This window comes from Thalia democratica, chromosome 9, assembly GCF_965202585.1.
Source record: "Thalia democratica chromosome 9, ktThaDemo2.hap1.1, whole genome shotgun sequence".
Taxonomy (NCBI): Eukaryota; Metazoa; Chordata; class Thaliacea; order Salpida; family Salpidae; genus Thalia; species Thalia democratica.
The window spans coordinates 33800748-33825011 of NC_139173.1; the positions used below are offsets into that span (position 1 = coordinate 33800748).

General features: G+C 25.6%; 1 protein-coding gene across 1 annotated transcript; it reads left to right on the top strand.

Annotated features, from left to right (window-relative positions):
- Window positions 1-7044: 7044 nt before the first annotated feature.
- On the top strand, window positions 7045-16534 carry LOC145843940 (protein henna-like). The gene is made up of 13 exons (XM_082951220.1): window positions 7045-7248; window positions 7542-7631; window positions 8279-8462; window positions 9611-9699; window positions 10058-10125; window positions 10188-10238; window positions 10654-10799; window positions 12879-13014; window positions 14571-14697; window positions 15014-15169; window positions 15379-15491; window positions 15841-15917; window positions 16213-16534. Exons 1-13 carry the CDS (start codon window positions 7213-7215, stop codon window positions 16254-16256), a joined length of 1317 nt encoding a protein of 438 aa, XP_082807346.1. The 5' UTR covers window positions 7045-7212; the 3' UTR covers window positions 16257-16534.
- The last annotated feature ends 7730 nt before the right edge of the window (window positions 16535-24264 follow it).

Consider the following 24264-nt stretch of genomic DNA (forward strand, 5'->3'; position numbering starts at 1 on the left):
ATAAATTGGAAATTTTACTTTTTAACAAATCACCAGTAGTCATTCTTTTAGAATTTAATTAGACATTGCAAGTCATACGAATCAAAAAAGTTTGTTGTTCCAAGTATATGTTTAACTTAAATTTAGATTTTCAATACACTATCACTTCAGTATAACCTATCATTAATAACTGGTACTTTACAAATTTCGACTAAAAAGTTTTCATGTCTAGCAATCACTTACTAATATCAGGGTGGCCAAAAACTTGGAAACTTTGAAAAACTTTGGGTTTGACAGTTTAGGTTAAAAAACCTGAAATTTTAAACAATTTTTACATGTTATGTAGAAAAATTTTTATTTGACACAAAAAATCTAACATAGAGATAAAACTTTTTGTCATCACCAAAATTTTTTTTATTAAAAAACACATTTGAAGTAGCTTTACAGTATCTTTTCAATGTAGTTATACTATTTAATTCAGTTTTTTACCTTTACTTTAAACTAAAAATAGACCAAAAATATTTATTTTTAAAAGCCTGCGGAAAATTTGCCAAAAACATTTGGCAACCCTATAATATTAGTTGTACAGTTTGTTATTAACATTTCAGATTGAAAATAAATTATAACATTTGGTCTAGAGTAATATCGTTTGAAAATTGTCAACCTAAAATGTTTAAAGCTATAAGTGAATCACTTTCAGTTTTACTAAATGCTTACTTATATATTTGTGTGTATTCTTTTATTTTAATATTAAACGGTTTTACTATTTTGGCTCGAACATATTTTAATTTAAAATTAGTGCTTCAAACTGGCGTAATTGAGGTGTCTAAAAAATGTGATCAGTGATTCTCAAACTGTGCACAAAACTTTCTAACTACCACATTCTTTGCACACTTTTACCAAAGTTTTGGATTAACTTTACCATAAGTTTTCTGCTTCAGAATAACAGTAAGAGTTCACAGTTTTTTAAGGATTTTATAAAGCAGGGATCAACAGCGTTTTATAAGCAAATTTTCAAGTAAAAGTATTTCACCCTAATTATAAAAGCTATACTAAAAAAATATATATCAAAATCGCAAATGATGAATCATTCAACAGACACTACTGGTTCATTACAATGAAATTAAGAGAACATTTGTTATTATATAATAAAAAATCAACTTTAGTTGATTGGTACAAGTTTTTTTGAAATAAAAAAGTACATCGTTGGCTATAGATTTATTTAAAAAGGCCATAATTTAAAACTATCACAATTATTTATTGTTGTTGTAAAGTTTTAATGATAATAAATGGTCGTAGTTTTGAGGTTTGATGAACTAAAAAAAATACCAAAAACATTCATTGCTAAAGTTTCATAAAAAAAAAACTTTTACCTAAACAAATAATTCAGTGCTACAATTTAATTAGTTTTTAAGAACAAAGTAGCAAAACGTTAAACTGATTGTTAAGTCTTATAAAAAATTACAGCTCTTAGTTTAACCTTAAGATTTTTTTTGTTTTAAAATTTATTTATTCTAATAACTTTATAAACTTAAAGTTGTTCAACTTAGATACATTCTACTAAAATGCCATTCAACCAATTTCCTAAAAAGTTTAAAGCAGAGCTTCCCAAAATAATTTTCACATCGCTACCTTTGGCAAAAGTCCAAAACAAAGAACAAACACATCAGTTTGATGAAAAACTCAACAATATGCATAAAGACATGAAATTTGTAATCCAGACTTGCCAAGAAGGTAAACTACCATATCTTGAAACACAGGTGGCAATAAAAAACAACAAGTTTTTAACATCAATCTACAGAAAACCAAAAAGCACGGGCGTGCTCATAGATTTTAACTCGTGTGTACCGCAGTCGTTGGAGAGAAATTTAATAAAAAACTTGAAGTACAGAAACAAAAATCTCATCTCAGAAGATCTACAAAATGACGAGTGGCAAAAGGTCAAAGAACTGTTGATGAAAAACTCTTTTCCGGCCAAGTTTATCGATGAACAAATACAAAAGAAAGACAAATTTGAGACAGAATTAATTGAAAATAAATATGATAAGAAACATTACATTACAATACCATATGTTAAAAAGACGTCAGAGAAATTCTCCAGGAACATAAAAGCAATTTTGGAAGGCATCGGAGTAAAAGTTCGTATTGCATATAGATCAGAAAAAGTAGGGAAATATTTCTTCCTAAAGGATTCAATAAGGAGTCGCTTGTATCAAATTTGCTTCGTCTACAAAATTACGTGTCCAGGTAATCTGAACAACCAGTATATTGGTGAGACTGAAAGGCAACTTTTCGTCAGAATTAAAGAACATGTGACTACAACCAACAGTGCGGTATTTAAACATATCGAAAATTGTGTATTTTGTACTAGTTGTAAAAACATTTATAATTTTTTTGAAATTATTAAAACGTGCAGTTTGTATAATGATTTATTATCTTTAGAAGCTCTACTAATTAAAAAAAATTCAACCAAGTTTAAATAATCAGCTTGGTCCTGATAAAGGATCAAGAGTAACTATTAGTATATTTAAATAATCCATTTTGTCTTAATTGTTTATAAGATATCCATTTTTGTTAATTACTTGTCGTTTAAATTAGTTGTGTTTTTTACAAATGATTTAGTTTCACTTTATTTATATTATGTTTGGTTAACAAGTGAGTGTATAGCATTTTGATAAGGGAGTTTGTAAATTCCGAAAGCGCTTAAATTTTTTTATAAAGTTTGTAATGAAAAAAATTGTTTGTCTTGCAATAAGATGGTACTTAAAAATAAAGTTTTATTTTTATCCGATTTACTAGTTTTTCCCTGACTTATTACAATCGCGTAATATTTTTTGGCAAATCTTGATATAAACCCACTTAATATTACTAAACAAGAATGCTAATGTCTAATTTTAATTTAAAGATCAAATAAAACTAAACGAAAACTCAACTATTCATGCTGTTATTTTTTGAACTTATAATAACTAAAACATTTACATTCAAAAAAGTTATTTTCCTACAGTGTTATTAAAAAAAAAACTATATTAGAACATTTAAAACTAAGATGGTTAAAGGCAAGCAGTTAGTGATCTGGAAAGTTAAGTTTTAGAAAAGAACTGAAAATTAGTATAAAGTAATTTACATAAAAGTATAGTGTTTTAAATTAAAAAATATTGTAAAAACTTTACGAAAATCTTCGGTTCAAAAATTATAATCAAATGAGTACTAAACTATGATGTACTCTGACGTTGACTACTTTAGAATTTACTTAAACTGTTTAATGGTTTTAAAACACCATTCAGTAGTTATTTTTAGACTTATAAGGAAGTAGTTTAATTTTTATTTTTATTACTTTTTATCAAAACTACAATGTATAAATGAATTAGTTACCAGCAAAAGATAATTTACGGACTTGTCAGTTAGTCATAAACAAAAAAACATTAAGTTTTCAACTTTAAGAAACTTAAAAAATTTACTTTGTTTAATCTAACTTCAGTTTGGAAATGTCTTTAACTGTTTATTAAACGAGAAAAAAAAAGGTTGAAATATTTGGTTCTTGGAACTGGTGCACGTAAAAACCTTACGGTTACCGAGTCGCACACCATTTGGATACCTTTTAGCGTCTTGTCCAGGACGTCTTAGTAAAGTACTTGAACTCAGAATTTTATAAGTAAAAAGCCAAGTTTGTAAGAAAAGTGGTTTTGCGGACTGAAGTATTTTGAAAAAACTACACTAAAAACATAAAAACTATCTATTAAAGCCAAAGCTATGTTAAAAATATTATCAAATAAGGACTGTTCATTAAAACAGTCTATATTTTAATTAAGAAAGGGTTTAATTTTGCTATTAGTTTTCAACTTAAAATTTTGTCGCGAAACAGAGACTTCTGCTTGACTGTCTTAGATATGAGCCGTGTTTTGCTCCTTATCCAAAACTTTTATTTTGGAGTATTTTTTTAAGCCAAACATTTTGTGTAGTTTTAAAGCAGTGATGATAACCTTAATTCAAGACATGAACAAAACAAAAAGACATAAAGTTTTGAATTTTTCTGTCTATATCAGTAATTTACATTCGAAAAACAAGTATTCAGACTCAAAAAAAGTATTTGAAATAAATCATAAATTTTTTTTGGAGTTTTTTATACTGAAAAATATTAAAAAAAGAAAATACAATGTTAGAATTAAAATAACTGCTTTAATTTTAATTTAATAAAAACGTTAAGATAGAATACACAAATCATAAAAGTTTAGTTTTTGATTGTTTTATTCATACTATTGTTTGATTTGATGACTATTTTTTAAAATTTAATTTTTATTTTACTGTGAACTTACCAAAAACTTTCTTTGACGTTTTTATCACACTAACCAAACACAACTTAATCATACTTGTAAATTAATGTTAGCATGAAATATACATAAACAAATAAACACTAAACAACGATTGTTCAATATTATACAAGGAATTAAAAACTTTGTTTGCTCTTTTGTTTGTCTTATTTCTGTAAATTTCATTTTATTAGTGAAATGTTTACGCACGTTTTTCTGTTTATTCCAAAATTAAAAAACAAAAGTTTAAAGACTTTTTTGTAAAAAAAGGATACTTGTTAATTACTAAAACCTCTCTTGTAGATATCATACTTTTGATTTGATATAAGTAATTTTAGAAAAGTAAAAACTTGAACAGATTTTTGTTTTACAAAAAAAAAAACAACTAAAAACACTATTTACAAAGTATGGAAAATAGTAATAGTAAGTTGAAACTTTTCTCAATTATAAAAAATGGTAGAAATTTTATTTGAACAGATAAATCTAAAAACTTGTTTTACAAAGTAAAAACTTCAAAAAAAAAAGATGAACAATAAAATGGATGTATAAGATAACAACCAATTATCAACAGTTTGCCTTAAAAGTTTGTTTAGGAGGATAACAAAAAAAAAAGTTTTAATTTCCTAGAAAAATATCTAAATGAAAAACTTTTCAAACTATGACGTGCATAAAGTATATTAAAAACATTATTATAAAGTGTTTAGCATAAAGTATAAAAGTAAATAAGGTTATAAAAAACAAAAAATATATTACACGTTAGGCGTTTCAAAGAGCATCAAAACTGTTATAAATAATTAATAGACTATATATATAACAAGATTAACGGTTTAATTAAACAAATTTTGAACAACTCTTGTTTTAAATTTAATTCAAGTTTTAATTGATACATAAAACAGCAAATTCTTGAAAAAACACTTTCTTTTGACCTTAGTTTATTGTGGCTCATACTTGTGTAAAACACCAGCAAAACAATATTAGCTCAATTAAGCAAACAACTTTCAAACTTTATCGAAAAAATTATACAAATTTAATAAAACAATTTCGTGCGAATAATTGTTTGTTGATGAGTTTAAACTATCGTATCACGCCCATAAAGTAACCAATGATTGCAATAAATCAGCTGCTCAATTAAAAAGTGGACAAAACAAACTTTGCTGGCTCGGTCGTAGGATATACAAGTGGTTTTTTGTAAAAACTTTATTTTGTTAACTGTCCTGTTCAAAGTTGCGTATATTGGTAGCAATAGTATTTATATAGAACTTCAAAAAGTATTTTTTTAATAAACTTTTGTCTATATATCCATTTGAAGAGATACGTACAAATTGATAGTAATATAATTTGTATAAGTTTAAGTGAAGCATTTTTTTTTGGTTACCCGTTATTATATACTGATGCTGTATGTTGCATTGTAAATATTTTTACAAATTTTATCTTAATACAACATCAAGACAAAAACTACTATGTTATTATTTTTTCAGCTAAAATTTGTTTTAGTTTCATTTTTTATTTTACGCTGAAGTACATTTTTTGAAGTAAAAACGAGTCAAGACCCGTTTTAGTTTTGCTTTAATGCAGAAAAGGTTAGAAAGTAGAAACTACTACAAAAGTGTCTTTTTTTTTTGTAATTTACAATTTTTATCAAAGGACACCAGAAAAAGTTATACTGTGCTAAACAATTTAGTTCACTTACTACCACATTACACATAACTCTAAAAAGTAATCAAAAAATATTTTGTTACTTAATTTTTGTAGATTCATAAATTATTTAGGGTAGTGAGAGCCAGTTTAATGGTTTTTTTATTTGTAGCTTTAAGTAAATTTATACTTTGTATGTTTAAATTTACAACGTTTTTTAAGAAGTGGGCTTTAAAAAAATTTTGTCATGCTTTTAAGTTATATTTAGTTAAATGCATACCAATTGCAAGTAATATAAGTTATTGTTCGTCTTTAAAAAAATTTGTTAGTGATTTTATTAAAAATTCATTGAATACAGGATAGATACTTAGATTGTAAGTAATAAAATAAGGTAAATTTAAAGAAACTGAAAAAAACAAACAACATTAATAAAAAGCCAGTAGCAAGAATAGCTTAAATTAAATGGTTACTAAATATTTAAGATATAACAATGAACTTTTCAATTTATGACAAAACATTAACGTCATCAGCTTTAAACGTGACTAAATTGGTAAAAAAATTATTAATACTATGTTTTTTATTATGAGTCAAGTTTAACACAAAAGTATAACTAAACATTTTATTTTGAACTGCTGTTGTTTTATAATTTTGTAAAAACAGATGTAAAAATATAACTTCATTTATTAAAAAATGTATTAAATTAAAAATTACTTTATGAGTTTTGTAAAGTTAAATTGCTAGTTAGGAAGTTTTTTAATTAAAAGTTAGAAATTTTTTATTTTAAGTCTTTTTCGTTCATAAGATAGTCATAAACTAGTATGTTTAACAAATAAAATAAATAAACTTTAGTTTAGCGATAAAAGTTTAAATAATTTTTAAGGTCATCTAATCAAAAAAATTTACAGAACAAAGCTTAAAAACAAAAAAAAAAATCTCTGTGCTAAAGCTTTATTTAAACACAAGACTGTATACGTATAACTATTATTTAAGATAGTTTTTAAAGCTTAATATTTGTTAACTTGTACCACACAGGTTAAGTAGTAACCGGTAATTTTATTCAAAATTTTTAAAAAAATTCTAAACTTTTTTTTTGTTTTGATTTTAGACTTAGATTACAACAATACATAAACGATGGTAAAAGTAAAAGAATGAAAAACAAGTTTAAAGGGTTAATTGGTTCAGTGTTCAGAATATAAAACTATTTTACTTTATATTTATACATATTTCTTATATCTTGTAATTTGTTTACAAGCAGCTTATACAATAAAGCAAACAATTCAAAATAATTAAAATGGATGGTGGTAAATCTAAATCAAATGGGAAAGACGTAAGTTATATATTGTTACATTTTTTTATTTAATAAACTGAAATAAGGCTTTAGTTTTTAAAACTGGATTTGTATAGTGCTAAACTGCTAAAAGTTTAACTCAAGATACAAATTTTACTTTTAAAAGATAAATTTAAAGAGGTATTCAAATAGTTTGAAATCACTTTAAACGTATTTGTTTTTACAAAAAGCTTAAACTTACTGTTTCAACTCACAAAATCGCTAACAAAATTAATTTTAAAATAAATAAAAATATTAATCTATAAAATAAACTTCGTAAAACAATTGTACAGCATGATTCTGCAGAACTTAATAGAACGTCTTTGATTTTCACAATAAAAGAAAGTGTTGGAATTCTCGCAAATGCTCTGGAAATTTTTAAGGTGAGAACACTTTAAATTTATTTTACCATAAGCATAGCTATCAGTATTGTTATAAATACAGTTCAATGTACAACGTTAAACTTTTTATTTAAAAAGGTTAATATTTAAACTGCTTTTTTTTCTTTTAAAACTTGAAATAATTTTTAACTTATAGCTTATTATTTATATGTGTATCTTAAAAACTTAAATTTAAAAGTAAAAATAACACCTACTAACGAGTATTTAATAAAAGTAAAAAACAAATTTGAGTTTAAGAAAACTATTTTTATTAAATTAAAAATGTTTAATAATCCTAACCTTATTTTACTCTGAGATCAATCAAACAATCTCTACTAGAAATTGTAGAGTAATAATGTAAAAATATACTTTTTTAATAAAAGCGACATACATTAATTTAACAGCTTTTTTGATAGAAATATTTCTATCTTCAATCACAGTTTATGTATTTTTTATAACTATCCACAGGAAAACAAGATCAATCTTAACCACATCGAGTCTCGCGCCTAAATTCTAAAAACTTAAAAATTCTGTAAATGTTTCTTTCTTTTTTGTGAAAAACAAAACTTTGCTCAAATAAATTTCTGCAGAAACATAAAAACAGTTCCGTGGTTAATCAAAGTACAAGTATACATTATTTAACCTCACAGGAAAACAAGATCAACCTGAACCACATCGAGTCTCGCGCCTCCCACTCCAAGAAGGATCACTACGAGTTCATCGTGTCATGCAACTGCAACGATCAGGAGGTTCAACCGGTGATTGATGATCTCAAGACGAAGATGGGAGCTGAAGTGATCGTGCTTTCCAGGGATCCAACTAAAGTGTCTTCGAGTAAGTTTTAAGCGAAAATAATAATAGTATAACAAATAATGATAATATATTTTCTAGAAGTCCTAGCCTTTTGTTGTTTGAATTTTAAATGCTAAAAAGTTATATGTTTTAAGTTATTTAAAAGATGTTTACTTGTGTTTCTCATACTAAACTTTTTTCTTGAATGTTTTAAATATTTTAGTATTGCCATACTTTACGTTTCTAAATTTTTAAAAATCAACACAATAAAAAAGTTTCAGCTGACTTTTAAATTATGAAACATATAAAGTATGTGTGAGTAGCTAAGTTCTAAAAAATGTAATAAAGTAAATTTTTAAGTTAATCAGTCTTTTTTAACGCTTTGAATTATCTAACCCGGAATCAATTTAATTTTATATGTATACACTGTATATCATAAAGTAAACTTGATTTGAAGCTTCCTAGACAAAAATAAGTCTTGAGGAAAGATTTTAATATGTTTTCGAGTTTGTTTTGATAAGTTCGCTACATTTAAAACTAAAACATTATTTAGAACAATAATAAAATTTTTAATTTACTGTACAGGTCTTGATGCTGGTAAGTATAATGTAACTCAAATTAAAAATATTAGTTTTGCATGGACAGTATCATTTTATTTCAAGCTTAATTTTATTAATAAAAAATATTAACGATACAACATAAGATTTAAACATTCTTATTTAATGTGCACGATACAGATTGATATTTTTTTAAACTTTATTTTTACTTAAGTGGTAAAATAAAACTAACTTTAATATTGCTAGTAACATATTAACAACTAAATTTAATATCGTTAATAACATATAGATGTATATTTTAAGTGTGATTTAAAACAAACTAACCTCTTTATACACTAACAATTGAAAAAAAAAACTTTTTTTTGGATTATTTAATACATAATGAATAATAAGTTGAAGATTTAAATTGTTTGTTTTTTATTTTCCAGTAAAATATTACAATAACTCAAACTATAAAGTTAATTATTAAAAGCAGTATTCTTAAACAAAAACATTTTTTTTTAATTATACAATTTAGTAGTATATTTTCAAACAGTCTTTCAATCGTATTAATACATTGACTCACAAAAACCTGTTTAAAACTATTATATATCTTATATTTTGATAGTTAACATAACAAACAAATTATTACAGCTCCGTGGTTTCCCCGCAGAATTGAGGAACTTGACGAATTTGCAAATCAAATTTTGTCTTACGGATCCGAGTTAGATGCAGATCACCCTGTTAGTAAATAATAGTTATGTTTCTTTTTATACAGTTTTTTTATTGTTTTTCGGCTAGTTCGTAAATGTGAGTATTGCACTCAGATAGCATAGTTTTTTTTTGCCTTTTTGTTGTTAAGTTTAAGGTTATTTTTATCATTTCTGATTAATAATTTTGGTTTTTGTACCTTTTTGACTTGACAAATAGTTTAATTTTTTGTTAAAATTGTAAGTACTAAGTAAACCGTTTTTTTTTCTTGCATTGCAATTATTAAGCCTAAATTTTTAGTATTTTTTTAATTGAAGTTAACACTTTTTGATTCATTGAAATTTTAGTAAATAAAAAAAATTCCAAGTACTAACTACAAAACATTCACAGGGCTTCACAGACGCAGTTTACAGGCAACGTAGAAAAGAATTCGCTGATATTGCATTTAATTACAAACAGTTAGTAAACTTTAAACTTAAATGTACTGTATTAAAAAATAATAATATACATTAAACTTTAGTGGAGAGCCTATACCAAGAGTCAAGTACACTGAAGCCGAAACTAACACTTGGTGAGTTAGATCTCAAATCTATTCTATACAAAAACTCTTAAAAAAAATTAAACCCAATAACTAAAGTTAAACACAAGCTACAAAATTTTTGTAATATTTTAAGCTTAACCTTATACTCGTTTAAATAAAAATGACTAAATATAATTTACTTACAACTCTGTTAAATTTGTTATTTATACAATGTGTTACAAACTGGTTCAACTGAGATTAGGCGTTAGAAGTTTGCACCAGTTTGTGCGTAACAAAAAAACTTTGACTTTAAATTTCAACAAAAGTAGGCGTAAGCTAAAGTCAATTTTTTTAAAAATAATTTTGCTCTTAGTTTTTATAAACTACTTTTAAACTTATACACCTCAATACGACGACTAATAAACTTTTACAGTAAAAATTGTTTTAACCTTTGTTTTAATTTCAGGACGACAATATACAAGAATCTGACCAAATTGTTTCCCACCCACGCCTGCAGGGAATTTAACAGGGTTTTCCCCCTTTTGAGGGAAAACTGCGGTATGAGGGAGGACAATATTCCTCAGTTAGAGGACATTTCTCAATACTTGCAGAGTTTGTTTATATTAAGTTTTATTCATGGTAATAGTTACATTAAAACAACAATGTTTTAAAAATGTACATACTATGAAGTTTGTTGTATACAAGATATATTTATAATTTGTTAATTGCAAACGTTTTAAGTTGTAGCAAAAACACAAACGCTTAAATTTTTGCTAACTATTTTAAAAGCTTTAATACACATTTTTTGTTTACTGTAATTCTAACTTTTAGGTATTGAAGTACTTACAAAGTTTGTTTGTTGTAGTTGTGAAAATTATAAGTTATACTGAAGTTAGATTACTTGCATTGTTTCTGTTACCACTTCAACTTTTTTTAAACTTTATGAAAAAATACTTTTAAAATTTTTACAACTTTTGTAATTAACATACGTCCTAAAATAGTAGAGTTGCTAATGATATAAACTGATTTTTTTTGCAAGAAGTTTTCTGAAAACAGTGTTTACTATTTAACTTATAAGTATAATAGCATAGGAAGTATAACACACAATATTATATAAATGTTATAACTTTTTAATTAAACTGTTATACACTGCTTTATTCTGCTTAGCTGAAATAATAAATATCATGTGTTTTATATACTAAACCAATAAAAACTAAAACTTAGGTTTTAATATAAAGTTAATACTTTAAACTAAACTTTTAATTATCACGAAGATAACTTTTCAGCGGTGTTTTTAATATGATTTATTTCTGTTTTTAATCATATACAAATTATAAGTTTTTTAAAATTAATCAAAAACATGTTTGTTTAAACAGCTTTACAATAAGTTACGCAATTTAAGTTCATATACAAATGTATTATTTTAGTGAAAGTCAAAATTAAAAAAACAAACTAAAATACGCTTGAACTTGCAAGTATTTCCAAAACATGTTTGCATTTGTGATTAAATATTTTTCTAGCAAAATGTTTGCACACCAGTGTTTGTCGAGTGGTGGTAATAAAAACACGTAATTAAACAAAACGTGACAGAAGATTAATCATTTGTTTGCTTAACTGTAGATCAAAATTCAAGTTTTTGGTAATCTTAGAGGTTAAACTTGCACACCTGGAATTATTCACTAAACCATATTGTCAACGAATAAAAATTATTTTGGAAAGTATTATGGTAAACTTTAAAGTCAAGGCTACTATTGGAAGTTTTAAAAAAAGTTTAAGTATGTTTAAAAACGTTTATCAAAAATTGTTGAAGACTGACTATAATGCTTTTTTACATTAAGATTTATGCTTTGTTTATTTAACTGTCCATCAAATATGAAGCGATTGCCTATTGCAGATGTAACATTGTGATGCGTACATAATAGTTTGCTTAACAAGCCACAGTGATAACAACAAAAACACTGGTTTAAACAAAGTTTCAGACTAATTTTTTGAAAGTTTAGTTTGCTTTAAAATACTTTTTGAAAAAAAAGTATAACTATTTAATAGTTTACTTTTATACCTTTTTAAGTTCGAAAGATCATTAGCCAAAAGTTTTGATGCATTTTTTATTGTTATAAGAATCATACAACACCCAAAACGTTATTAAGTTTTTTATGTTATAGAGGTTAAAATATAAATCTAACAAAATTTAAAAGATAAAAAAAAACTAGTTTTTTAATAGTTTAACTTTTAACTTTTTGTTTTCTAACGCTTTTAAGTTTTGTATATAAATATTGAGAAAGTCGGCGTAAAACTAAGATCTAGAAAACAAAATACTATGAAAACAAGACTTAAATTGAAAGTTTCAAACCAAATTTTTTTATTTATGATGTCCGTGTTGTATATTTTACTAAATCAAAAGTTTTACAACTTTAAAAATTATACCGAATTTTAACCAAAAATAATAGTAGTTAAACAGGAGTTTTAACAAACAATTAAAGACATATTCGCACAAAAATTTATAGCAATCTAATTAACAAAGACTGTTAAACTTTTATTTTAATATAAACAGTATTATTTTTATCAACAGAGGTCTCTAAATTCAGACTCAAAAATTACAGACAAAAATAGCTTGGATAAAGTTTATGATAAAAAAACTAACTATAGTAAGTATAAAGATTTTTGTCTAACAAACAACACTCTTATAAACAGAGGTGTCAGGATTCCGTCTTAGACCTGTAGCAGGATTATTATCTTCCAGGGACTTCCTTGCGGGATTAGCCTTCAGAGTGTTCCACTCGACTCAGTACATCAGACACTCCTCAAAACCTCTTTACACACCCGAACCGTTAGTATTTTTTATCTACATGTTTAATAATTTATTTAATTTTAAAGTCTTAAGCTTCAAAATAAAAGTTCACTCCTCTAAGCCTTTACAAATTCCTGAACCGTAAGTTAATGTCTAATTAATATAGTTAATAACACTATAACGCAATTGCAAACACTAACAAATATGAAAAGAACATCAAATTTAGAAAACACTTTAAATGTGGTCAAAACCTTTACACAAGATTTAATCTAGCAAGAATATACTTTAAGAATGTATAAAACAAAATACGATTTAACTACTTGGAATGTAAATAAGAAATACTTATAAAAATAACACTAACAAAAACACACTTTATAAAACACAAGAAATGTCTATTCTTCATTATCACGTATACTGCAGCAGGCTGTGGCTGGAATCTCCCACTGCTTTCTGTGGCTGATTTATATAGCAGCGCTCCTAACTTTTTGCAACATTACATCAGTAATTTCTTGTCTGCACTTTATTTTCTCCTTTTGTCAACTGTATTAAACTTGCATCAGTATAAAACTTGACCTTGCGAGCTTTCTCTTAACGCTTAAATAAACTATTAGCTCAAAACTTCCAACCAAATCTAAACAGTTTTCAAGTGCAGCTTGATATCCTGTTACATACCTATGCGCGAAAAAACTTGCTTTTGTTTTAGCTTGAAAAGACTCTGTTTTCTTAGCTTTTAGTATTCATTTATACTTAATTATGAACTCCTGAAAAATAATTTTGACATTTATGTGCTCTTTAGCATTTTTAGTGTCGTAAAAACTAACCGAATTGAGTACATCTAAATTGTATCCATTTAGCGTGTTAAAGATTTAATTTTTCAAAAAGCTGTATTGCAAAATTGATTCTAATGGAAGCTGTAGCTTTTACTTCAAAAATCAAAATCATACAATTTTATGTTATAAAAATTTGCATAATTTAATGTTGTTTCTATTGACTACGTTAAATGTTTGACTTTGTAAACAATATAAATGCTTTTGAGTCAAATTGTGATTTTTTTATAGTCATCTTCAATGAAATATTTTTTAGTTTACACAAGTGGCAACACATAAAGAGTCATAGAGGGTGTGGAGCAAAATAAATTGCTCTGTATACAGTTATCATCCATACTTCAACATTCCATTTTTGAAGTATTAACATAACTGCATATTTTCATATTAAATTCAATAACATTAGAGGTAGTTTAATTTGCTGTGTTCCCGCTAGGACGTTATTACGCGTCATTTAATATGTTTTAATTTTTGCAGATTCGTAACTTTTTTGAGAAAGCTACGTCCCTGCAGTACAATGTTAAAATAATGAAATATAATAATAAATAATACGTTTTATTTATAAAATAAACACGATATTTAAACACATGGATATATGTCACGAGTTGATACTAACGCGACATTTTAACTTGCAGGGATATTTGTAATGAGTTGGTACTAACACGACATTTTAACATAGGTTCATATGTTAGAAGTTGATTTTAACATGACATTTTAACTTGCAGGGATATTTGTCGCCAGTTGATATTAACACGACATTTTAACTTGCAGGGATATTTGTCACGAGTTAATAGGTCACGTGGCGTTGTTGGCAGATCCCACATTCGCCCAATTCTCCCAACAAATTGGTCTCGCATCACTGGGAGCATCCGATGATTGGATCCTTAAGCTTGCCACTGTTTGTTTGTTTATTGTTTATTCACAGTATCTTTCGACTAAAAGTAAGCTTATGTCGAATGTTTATAAATAACATTCGACATAAGTTTATGTTGTGTTGAAAGGTTTGTTTATTTTGACCATTATTTTCGTGTTACTTTATTGTTTAGCTTCTACTGCCACTGTTTGTTTACGTTTGAATTTACTATTAAAAAGTTTCTTGGATCCTATTTGTTTATTTACTTTTTATCAAAATTCATATCATTTATAATAAATACTAACTTAGATATTCACAAAGTTGGTACTTTATAATAAGTTTAACTTTTTTCAATAAACAGTGTTACTGGTTTACTGTTGAGTTCGGGTTATGCAAACAAAACGGGGAACTGAAAGCTTACGGTGCCGGACTTCTGTCAAGTTTCGGGGAACTGGAATACTGTCTGTCCGGTGAACCTGAAATCAGGGAATTCGAACCTGAAAAAACTGGAGTTCAGGTATAAACTTTTATTTTAAAGTTTATTCTTTATTCTAGAAATTTATACCTGCATATAGCTTCTTTTCACAAATTTCTACCTATTTTAACTTTTTTTTACAAATTTTTATCTTAAAAGAAATTTTCTTACAATTTAAACTTATTTTAATTTTGTCACGAATTTCTACCACTTTGACGTTTTTTTAACGATTTTTAATATACTTATTTCAGGAATACCCTATCACATCCTACCAGCCAGTCTACTTCGTGGCGGGGTCTTTCGAGGAGGCGAAGAGAAAGATGCAGGACCTCTGCGACAAGATAGACAGACCTTTTGCAGTCAGGTAAAATATATATATATTAATAAAAAAATTGTATTAGTTTAAGTGTGTGTTGTATCGAAATGTTTTTTGATGGTTTATACATTCTGCCAATCGACGCACTTACTTTCCCAGATTTTAAAAGTCTTCAGTAAACAAAAAAGTTAAACATATTTGATAGTGCTAGTATAAAAATATGTAACATTATATTGTTTTTTCAACCTTACACTATTGAGTTACAACTATTACGTATATTACCTTTTATTGTATATGTTATGTTAATTTATTTTATACCTTCAGGGGCGATTCTTTCATGTAAATTATCTTGCATTATACAATAAAATGCATTTTTTTTATACCTTCCAATATTCAGATATAATCCTTACACTCAATCCGTTGAAGTTATGGACACCAAAGAAAAGATAATGAACCTCACTTCTGATGTACAAGGTTTGATTAGTTTTTTTTTTTTAATTTAACATTATAGTTTCACTTCAAATTTTCCCTAGTTGTTTTGATAGCAGTGTAATAAAAAATTATTACAAAATCCATAAATTTTTTTTAATTAATGTTAGTTAGTTTTTTTTTTCATTTTTATTTAATTTGTTAAGTTAAAAGGTTTCTTGATTTGTTTACTTAGATTAATTTTACAGTATAAACAAAAAGTTGATGTTGTTTTAAACTCAGATTGTATCTGAAATAATTTCTTTTTTTTGTTAATTTTGAATATAATAAAAATTTTCAGGTGACATCTCGATTCTCAAGGAGGCTTTCAATCGTTTGGTGTAAATTTTTATTAAATATAAGAAAATAATAACTTCAAAATTCGCTTTTATATACGTTTTACATGAATATTTGGTATATTAATAAAACTAGTGATTCAAAACAAAATATCAAATTATCATCATATTATTTTGTATTTTGAAAAAATATATTACATAAAATGTTTTTTTACAGCGTGTACATTGAATTGTTTGTGTTTTATTAAACTGTTGTTTTAATTAAATTCGAGTGTTACTTGTTTTTTTATTGAAGTAGTTTTGTAAAAATAATGTACATAACAGCTATTTCTTGTACTGTTGTAATTATTAAAAGTTGTATTTAGGGTAAATATATACAAGTGTAGTTTTAATTTTACATAGTGAGCATAGTATAATATATTTTATAAAAAAAAAGCTACTAATGTTCTTAACAAAGAAAAGTTTAAATACGATTTGGTAGTACTCGAAACATATTTTTTAAATCACAGAAAAAAAAAATTATTTTGTGTTTAGTGCTGAATATCTTTTAAAAGTTTGTTTTACGGTTACTATAACTATTTATAGATATATATATTTAACTATAGTGTATACTCTACTTAAAAGTTAAAATTTTTAGTTAAGTTGTGAAGTGTACAGATAAATAAAATACTATTCGAATAAAAGTCGCAGTTAAGTAAATCGTTCAGCAGTAAAACATATTAACTAGTGACTGTATCTATCTTCAACTTGAATTGGTTCCTTTGTTAAAACCGTTTTCAACACATATATAAAGCAGCAACTAAGCTTAAACTTTGATATAATTTATAACTATCGATTTAATAAAATTAAGTCAGCATTAAACATTAACATACTTATACCTGTATATATAGACTCTCTTATAAGATATCAAAAATAAAACTTATTTATAGAAGAATATTTTCGTTTGTTATACAAATTTAACGAAACAAATGTGTATAAAAACAAATTAAATTTTATTTTAAGAATGTATAACTACAGTAAACAAGAATTTTAAATTTTATAACGATTTACCTGAAATCAATATTTTTTTGCCTTATAAAAAGTTTTAAGTGAAGTTACTGCTTGAAATTTAGTCCTTACTTCTATAAAAAAGTACTTTAAACGTTCATAACTTATCTTATTATATTAAACAATTTATAACGGTTATTTGTTAGCAGCTAATTTAAGTTAATTTGATTTAAATTAAAAAATATTTTGTAAAGCTGTAAAAAAAATTATTGAGATAAAAAACGTTAGGTTTAAACAAAATAATATTTTTAGCAACTGTCACTACTATTATTCTAAAAATTTTAAACAACATTAATTTTTGGAAAATATTAATAATCTGGATTTTTTTCGTATTAAATTCTTATTTTAAGAGCTGTGTAAAGGGTAGGTTAGTTGTCATTCGCAAATCCAAACATAATTAGCAGTAATCTTTTAAACAGGTTTAGAAAAAAACAATTATTTATCGTTTTATTTTACGTAAATAAAACTTTGACTATATGATTTGCATTTCTAAGCTAATCAACCAGCACTGTTATGCAAATTTTCAAAATCAGACCTGCTTATTTAAGGTTGAAAAGCTTAAAAAGTTTACTTGGTAACAAACTTTCAATTTTTTGAATTTTTGAATTTGATCTTCATTCTTAAAAATACTTTCTCAAGTGTCAGTTTCAGCTCAGTTACAGTGGAAGATACTGGACTGTTAGATGGTGAGTCAATCTATTTACAATATCTATATCATCATTTCTAATCATAAGAATTTACTGTTGTAGCTTGTGCTTTTAATTTTGTATTTAATTTATATTAAAACACATGTAAAATTACATGAATGTTTTAATGAACAATCATGAAATGTGTGTCATCAAAATTACATGTTAAGTTATAACTTGGTTAATAAAAACTTGAAAATTTAGTTAACTTTACAGATAATCTTTGTTTTTCAACTACAATATTTTTTCTTAAAAATAATAAAATCTCAAAAATTTTATGTTATGATGATTTGATACTTACTAACAAATTGTGGTTTAAGTTACAGGTTATTATCATTTGCAATTTTTTTAAAGATTATTTAAAGATTAAATAAGTTATTAAAAAAGAAAGTTAAAATAAGTTAATTTTGTTATTGATACAAAAATTAAGTTTTATGACGCCTTGATAAAACTTAAAGTTCTAAAATTATGGTCTTCTTAAACTTTTCTTATATTGAATAAATATTACTTCCAATTCCTTTTTTGTTAGATGATGACTAGAAAATCTTTAGTTTTTAATCTTGTTTTATTTTGCTAAATATAATAATAAATATGCTTCTACGTTTTAAAAAACAAGCAATTTATTTTTATTTAGAAAAACTTAAGTCAATAAGTAATTTTTGTTGGTTTTTGGGTTTCCCTATATATAAAAAGTTCATTTTTGATTTAAGTATGCCCTATTGCAAACTATTAGTAGCATTAAGTAAGAAGTAAAAGTTTAGTTAGTATAATTGTTAAAAAATAAGTAAGTTCTTCTTAAATAGTTTGCTTAGACTATAGAGATATTAAGTCCCTTTTTAAAAGTTTATCTTAAATTTTGTATTTATAATAGTACAATTTCAATATCTTGTTTTTCTCTTGAGAAATATGATTAACAACAAAAGTAAAACTTCATGGTATATAAGTCTAACCACTAAGCTGCCAGTTATTTTTGCTGCTTTTCTTTTTTAATTCAAAATAGTTTATGAGTTATGAGCAATCTAAGTATTAGAGTTCAACAGACTTCTTGATGTAAGCAACAATTATAAAGGAGTAAAAAACCAATGTTAACTCTAACAGTTTTGAGCAGTTGTTTTCAAGCTTTTCCTGTTTAGTTATAAATTTCTAAAAACCTGTTAACTTTATAGAAAAATAATTACTTTTACAAATGAACAATGATTTTTTAATTATTACAAAGTCCTTTTTTTTTAAACTGTTTCTTACAAATTATTTAAAGTTCTTATTCAAGGAACATGTTCTTAAAAAGGTTCTATGCTTTGAAAATGTAAAAAATATGATAGATATGTACTATTTAGTGAACTTTTCGAAATTTTTTAAGTGTTGAAAATATAAAAATTATCTTCCATACTTCTACTAGAAAATTTTTATAAAATTGACTATGTATGAAAAGTAAAATAATATTTTATTTCTTTAAAAATGTTCTTTAAACTTTTTAATACAGGCCAATGTCAATTTTTGTAAAAAGTTCTTGAGTTCCTGTATGGTTTTAAAAGTGATATTGTTTTTAAAATTTAAAAGCTAACTTTCTCACTTATACATTTAGTTTTTTCTTATTTTATTGAATGTGTAATGTTTCATTATTTGTGATTTAAGTCATTTATTTAGATTTTATTAGTTCATAATTTTGCCAGTTGTCTACTGTATTATAAAAAAAGAAACATATTGACATTGAGGATAAAAATGCACATTGTTTTCAATTCAATTAGTCCAGTTGCTTTATATTGAAAGTTAAGGATATTGATGTTTAGGTACAAAATAAACAGTAACATAAGATATTTTATTACAGCTTCAAGTATGAGGTGTAAGTCTATTTGTATGGAATATAATCTTTTCAACAAACCTTTGAGACATAAAAAAATTTTTTGAAAAAATGACACAATCTATGGACCACTTTTTTTTCATCATCAGTTTTCTGTGAAATTTAGAATTTTACTAAAACTGTTTTTTTTTTGAACTAGAAACCTTAAATATTTGAAAATATTTTTCGTTATATTTAAAAAATTTTAGAACAAAAATTAATTTAAATTATTAAAATTAAAATTTAATTATTTGTTTTAAGTTATATTATAATTATAAAATCATTTAGAGACCATAAAAATAAAAACAAAATTGAAAACAGATTTTCAAAAATTGCAGGAAGTGTATAATTGACAAAACAGACATTATGTGTTCATTATAGTTTGAGCCTTCCATAAGACCCCTATGAAACTTAGATTGCTTATATTTCAAAAGTTACTTCGAAAATTGAAAAATATAAAAAGTTGCTGGTAGCCTTATTATTAGTTCCAAAAATAATTCTATTAAAATATGTTTACCCCCTATAGCATTTATCGTATAACTAAATTTTACTTTTTGCAAATCTCAGGTTGCCACACACTTAGACGTTGATAAAAAATTATAAAACTTCTAAAGATATTCTAAAACATTTGCAGGTCATTTGAAAATTTGATGCTGACCCAGGCTGGTCTTTATGACTTAACAATCGATTTTTTCATAAATATCATGTTTTCTTAAAAATTTAGGTCTATTTGTTATTACTATGATTTTGTATTAAAGACTTAGAAGCAGTTATTTTCAAGTTTTTCTACCAGTTTTGTTATTCTAAACTCTAGCTGACATCTTGTTTGTTTGTAGTAATTCAGAATGATTTTTATTTTTCTAAAGAAAGACGAATCTGTAATCTGTTTAGCATTTAAACAACATCAGGTGACACAAAAGCAAACCGTTTAAAGCTCAACTTCTTGTTTTAAAAACCTTCTCATTATTAATCCTTATTTAACTAAAAAGTATTTAACCAATTTTTTTTTAGCAAAGAGGTCAGTTTTTTAAGTCAGGGACAGGTCTATTAAAAAAAAAACACTTTCTTGCAGACCGCAGTTATTTAAAATTGTTTCAGTGATCATTAAACTACTCGTTTAAACCATACATGTATAAAAATAAGCAATGATTAAGATTTGTAACTACTAAATAGTAAAGCTTAAATGGACGTTTTTACCTGAAAAGCCTTTTTAACTGTTTTGAAAGGGTATGATTCTAGATGAAAGTTACCTCAAAGTCCTCAGATTTACACTATTATTTTCCCTGGTTAAGTAGATCTGTTTTTTTAGTTTTTTTTTTACAAAATTTGCTAATGCTTAAGAAAGTTTAATATTTAAAAAAAAACTTAATGAACTTATGATGTTAAAAAATAAAACATGAGTAACATTCCCATAAGATAGAAGCCTTTTGTAAAATGTGTTGGTATGTTATGATAGAAAATTAAAACTTTTTTTTTATTTTATGAAATCTATGAGTAATAAGTTAAGTAATTTCACAAAAACTGCTAGTGAAAAGAACTGAAAATAGTTTATCAACTGTTTTTTGCAAGTGTATTACTTGATTGAAAATAATTTGTTTAGAACGTAACTTTTATTTATTCTTATAGATAGTGATATATCTCTTTCTTGACTGTTACTATTTAAGTTTATTACTTTATTAGTTAAAAAAGATAAACTTTTAATCTGTTTAGAGTGCTATCAATAAACGAAAAATGAAATAAATTTTAATTTTTCCATCTAAATTTTTCAACCTTAGTTAATATCATTATTAATACTCATCTCTGCAACAAATTTAAAATAATTGCTTGCCGCTTTTATATGATTTTTAGGCAGTGAGTTTGTAGACATCTAAATTAATTTACAAGTTAAGTTGAACATATTTATAAACTCTACATGCTTTAATCATGTCTAAACAAAACTAAAATGTCACTTAAAGTTTACCAAGTGATTTAAAGATTAGATTAAGTTTTTATTTTGAGATTTTACTAAAAGTTTTACCATAGGAACAACCCCAAGGAGCATCAAAAGCGTGGACTAAGACCACCAAAGACGTGAGAGCAACAACCAGATGTTAGAATTCCAGTCAACTACAAGGGTCAGCAACCGACACAGGTGTTCTGTTGCAACTAACAATACTGATGAGGGACGGAGTCACTTTTGGAGAGAGTTGGAAATGGTCGAGTGCAGCTTTTACATATTTTTTTTTTATTTGTTGTTTCTTGCAAAAAGCTTGCATTTTATTATTAATTTAAACAATTAATCTAAGGCTCAAATTATTTAATAATTTAGACGTGTACTACTTACTGTTTTGAATACAATTTAAAAAGTATATATAAAAGTTTAAAGCCAGTAGTAAAATGAACTATGTTGTTTTATATTGTTTTTAACCTTATATGTTAGAGATAATTGTTTTATCTTCATGTTTACATATATTAGAGTGATTTGCTTTTTTCTGTAAGTAATTTTTTTTTGCTTTCATCTGTTTTTTTTTTCTGTTTGTTCGCTGGAGTTTATGTACAGTGTACTAATTATTTACAATTGGTAAGAAGGATGGTAAAAAGGTAAGTCAATTAGTTTATAGAGTTTTATTGTAATTTGCTCGCCATATGTGCATCTGGTCAAACGTTTTCCAAAATGGGCCATGAGATCGTAATTTGAAACTTACACTAGATATTTTGAAGTTGATGATGAAGTGCGAAAAAAAAGTCTTAGGTGATTTTTATGGTAGTATGAGTAATCTTTTTGAAAGGGCCATGGCTTATTTAATTTCTTTTAAGGGGGCCATTTGAACAAAAGTTTGGGAAATCCTATTCTACTCCCAGATGATCAAAACTTTGTACGCTAATTTCATATTTCTTTAGGCATTTCAGTTCATTTAAACTCCCAAATGTCTGCAAATAGAACTTATAGTGACTGAGTATTATTGATTACACATATTCAGTTCTTGTACAAATTGATCTGTTATTGAAATCAATTGATGTATAATTGCATTTTTAAGCAGGATTGCTAAAGTTTGTCGTCACTTAAATCTCATGCTTGATACATTGTCGGGTAATTTTATCAAAAATGTTTTTCATCTGAGCTTCGTAGTTTTCTAGTCAACACATAAATTATTCCTGTGTATTTTGTTAAATCTTGTGCTGTACTACTCAAATCTATTTTGAAAAGTACTTTTCCAATATCTCAAAAATTCATTATTTTGTACGGCGAATTGAACTGTTAAAAAGTCTGATGACATATGCCGATTTTTACTTTTAAATAACTCTAGAAATTTCTGATAACAATAACTTAGTTGTGCACAATTTAAGACGATTCAAAAAGAAGACGAGAGGCACTTCTTTTATTTTATAAAGTGTAATGGGAAACTCAAAAAAAAAAAATAAACGTTAGGTGGGTTTAACTATATTAAATCCAGAAGTACCTCCATAAAACTAAAATTGAGCATAATAAGTTATTGTGATAGTTTCCAAGTAAGAAAAATTGGCCGACAAAAGGACCCAAGTCACACTTTTTTGGTCATATACAGTTTGCATTGAATTAAATTTCGGAAAACCAAATGAAGGTATCTTTAAATTATTTAAGGTTTTGCACAGGGCGTTGTCGTGGTTTTTGACTAACATAAAAAACCATCTTAAAACTCAAAGGTCGCCGTTTTTATGAGAACCCCTGGTGTGCGAGCACCCGTGCGTAAAACGCATAGTACAGCAATATTGTATAACAAAATACTTCCGTTTATTATAAGCATTTCGAATGGGAACAAGTTGCCCTCAATAAGGTTACAATTGAATTTCAATAAAAATCATAGTCAGCATGGTTCATTGCTTAACTAAATTATAATTATTGTTAACTAAAAAAACAGAGATTATAGTCCCTTCTAAGTAAATGTGGTTTTGAAAGTATAATGGCTTGATAGTAAAATATTTATTATTAATGTGATATCAGTGCACGACAGTTCGAATTCTTATGAAAAATTGAAAGAGCCACAACTTGATAAGTAATGCATACTTATCAAATATAAAAATTACATATGTAGGTCCTTTTAATATCTACAAGCCATTTTTTTATTTTTGCAAAACATTAAATAATTTTTGAGATATGGCTTAAACTATGTAAAAAATAAAGTAGTTTTAAAAAATATTAAAGATTTTGCTAAAAATAAAAAGGTGGCTTGTAGATTTTTTTTTTCTATTTTATATTACTTTTTGAGATATAGTGTTTTAAATTTTTTTTAAGAATTTGAGTTTTCATGTAACCATGTAAAATATAGGGGTAGGTAAGATTTTAGCCGTCAGATCACATTAAAGGAGTCTTCACGTACTAAGTAATTTTAAAATATAATTAATAAATGCATAAATACGATTTTTCAAAAGAATTTGAAATGTTGAAATTTTCAATAATATTTCAAAAGTACTAAATACTAACACAATCTATAAATGCATGGCGGGTCAATATACTGGTTAGTAGGCCA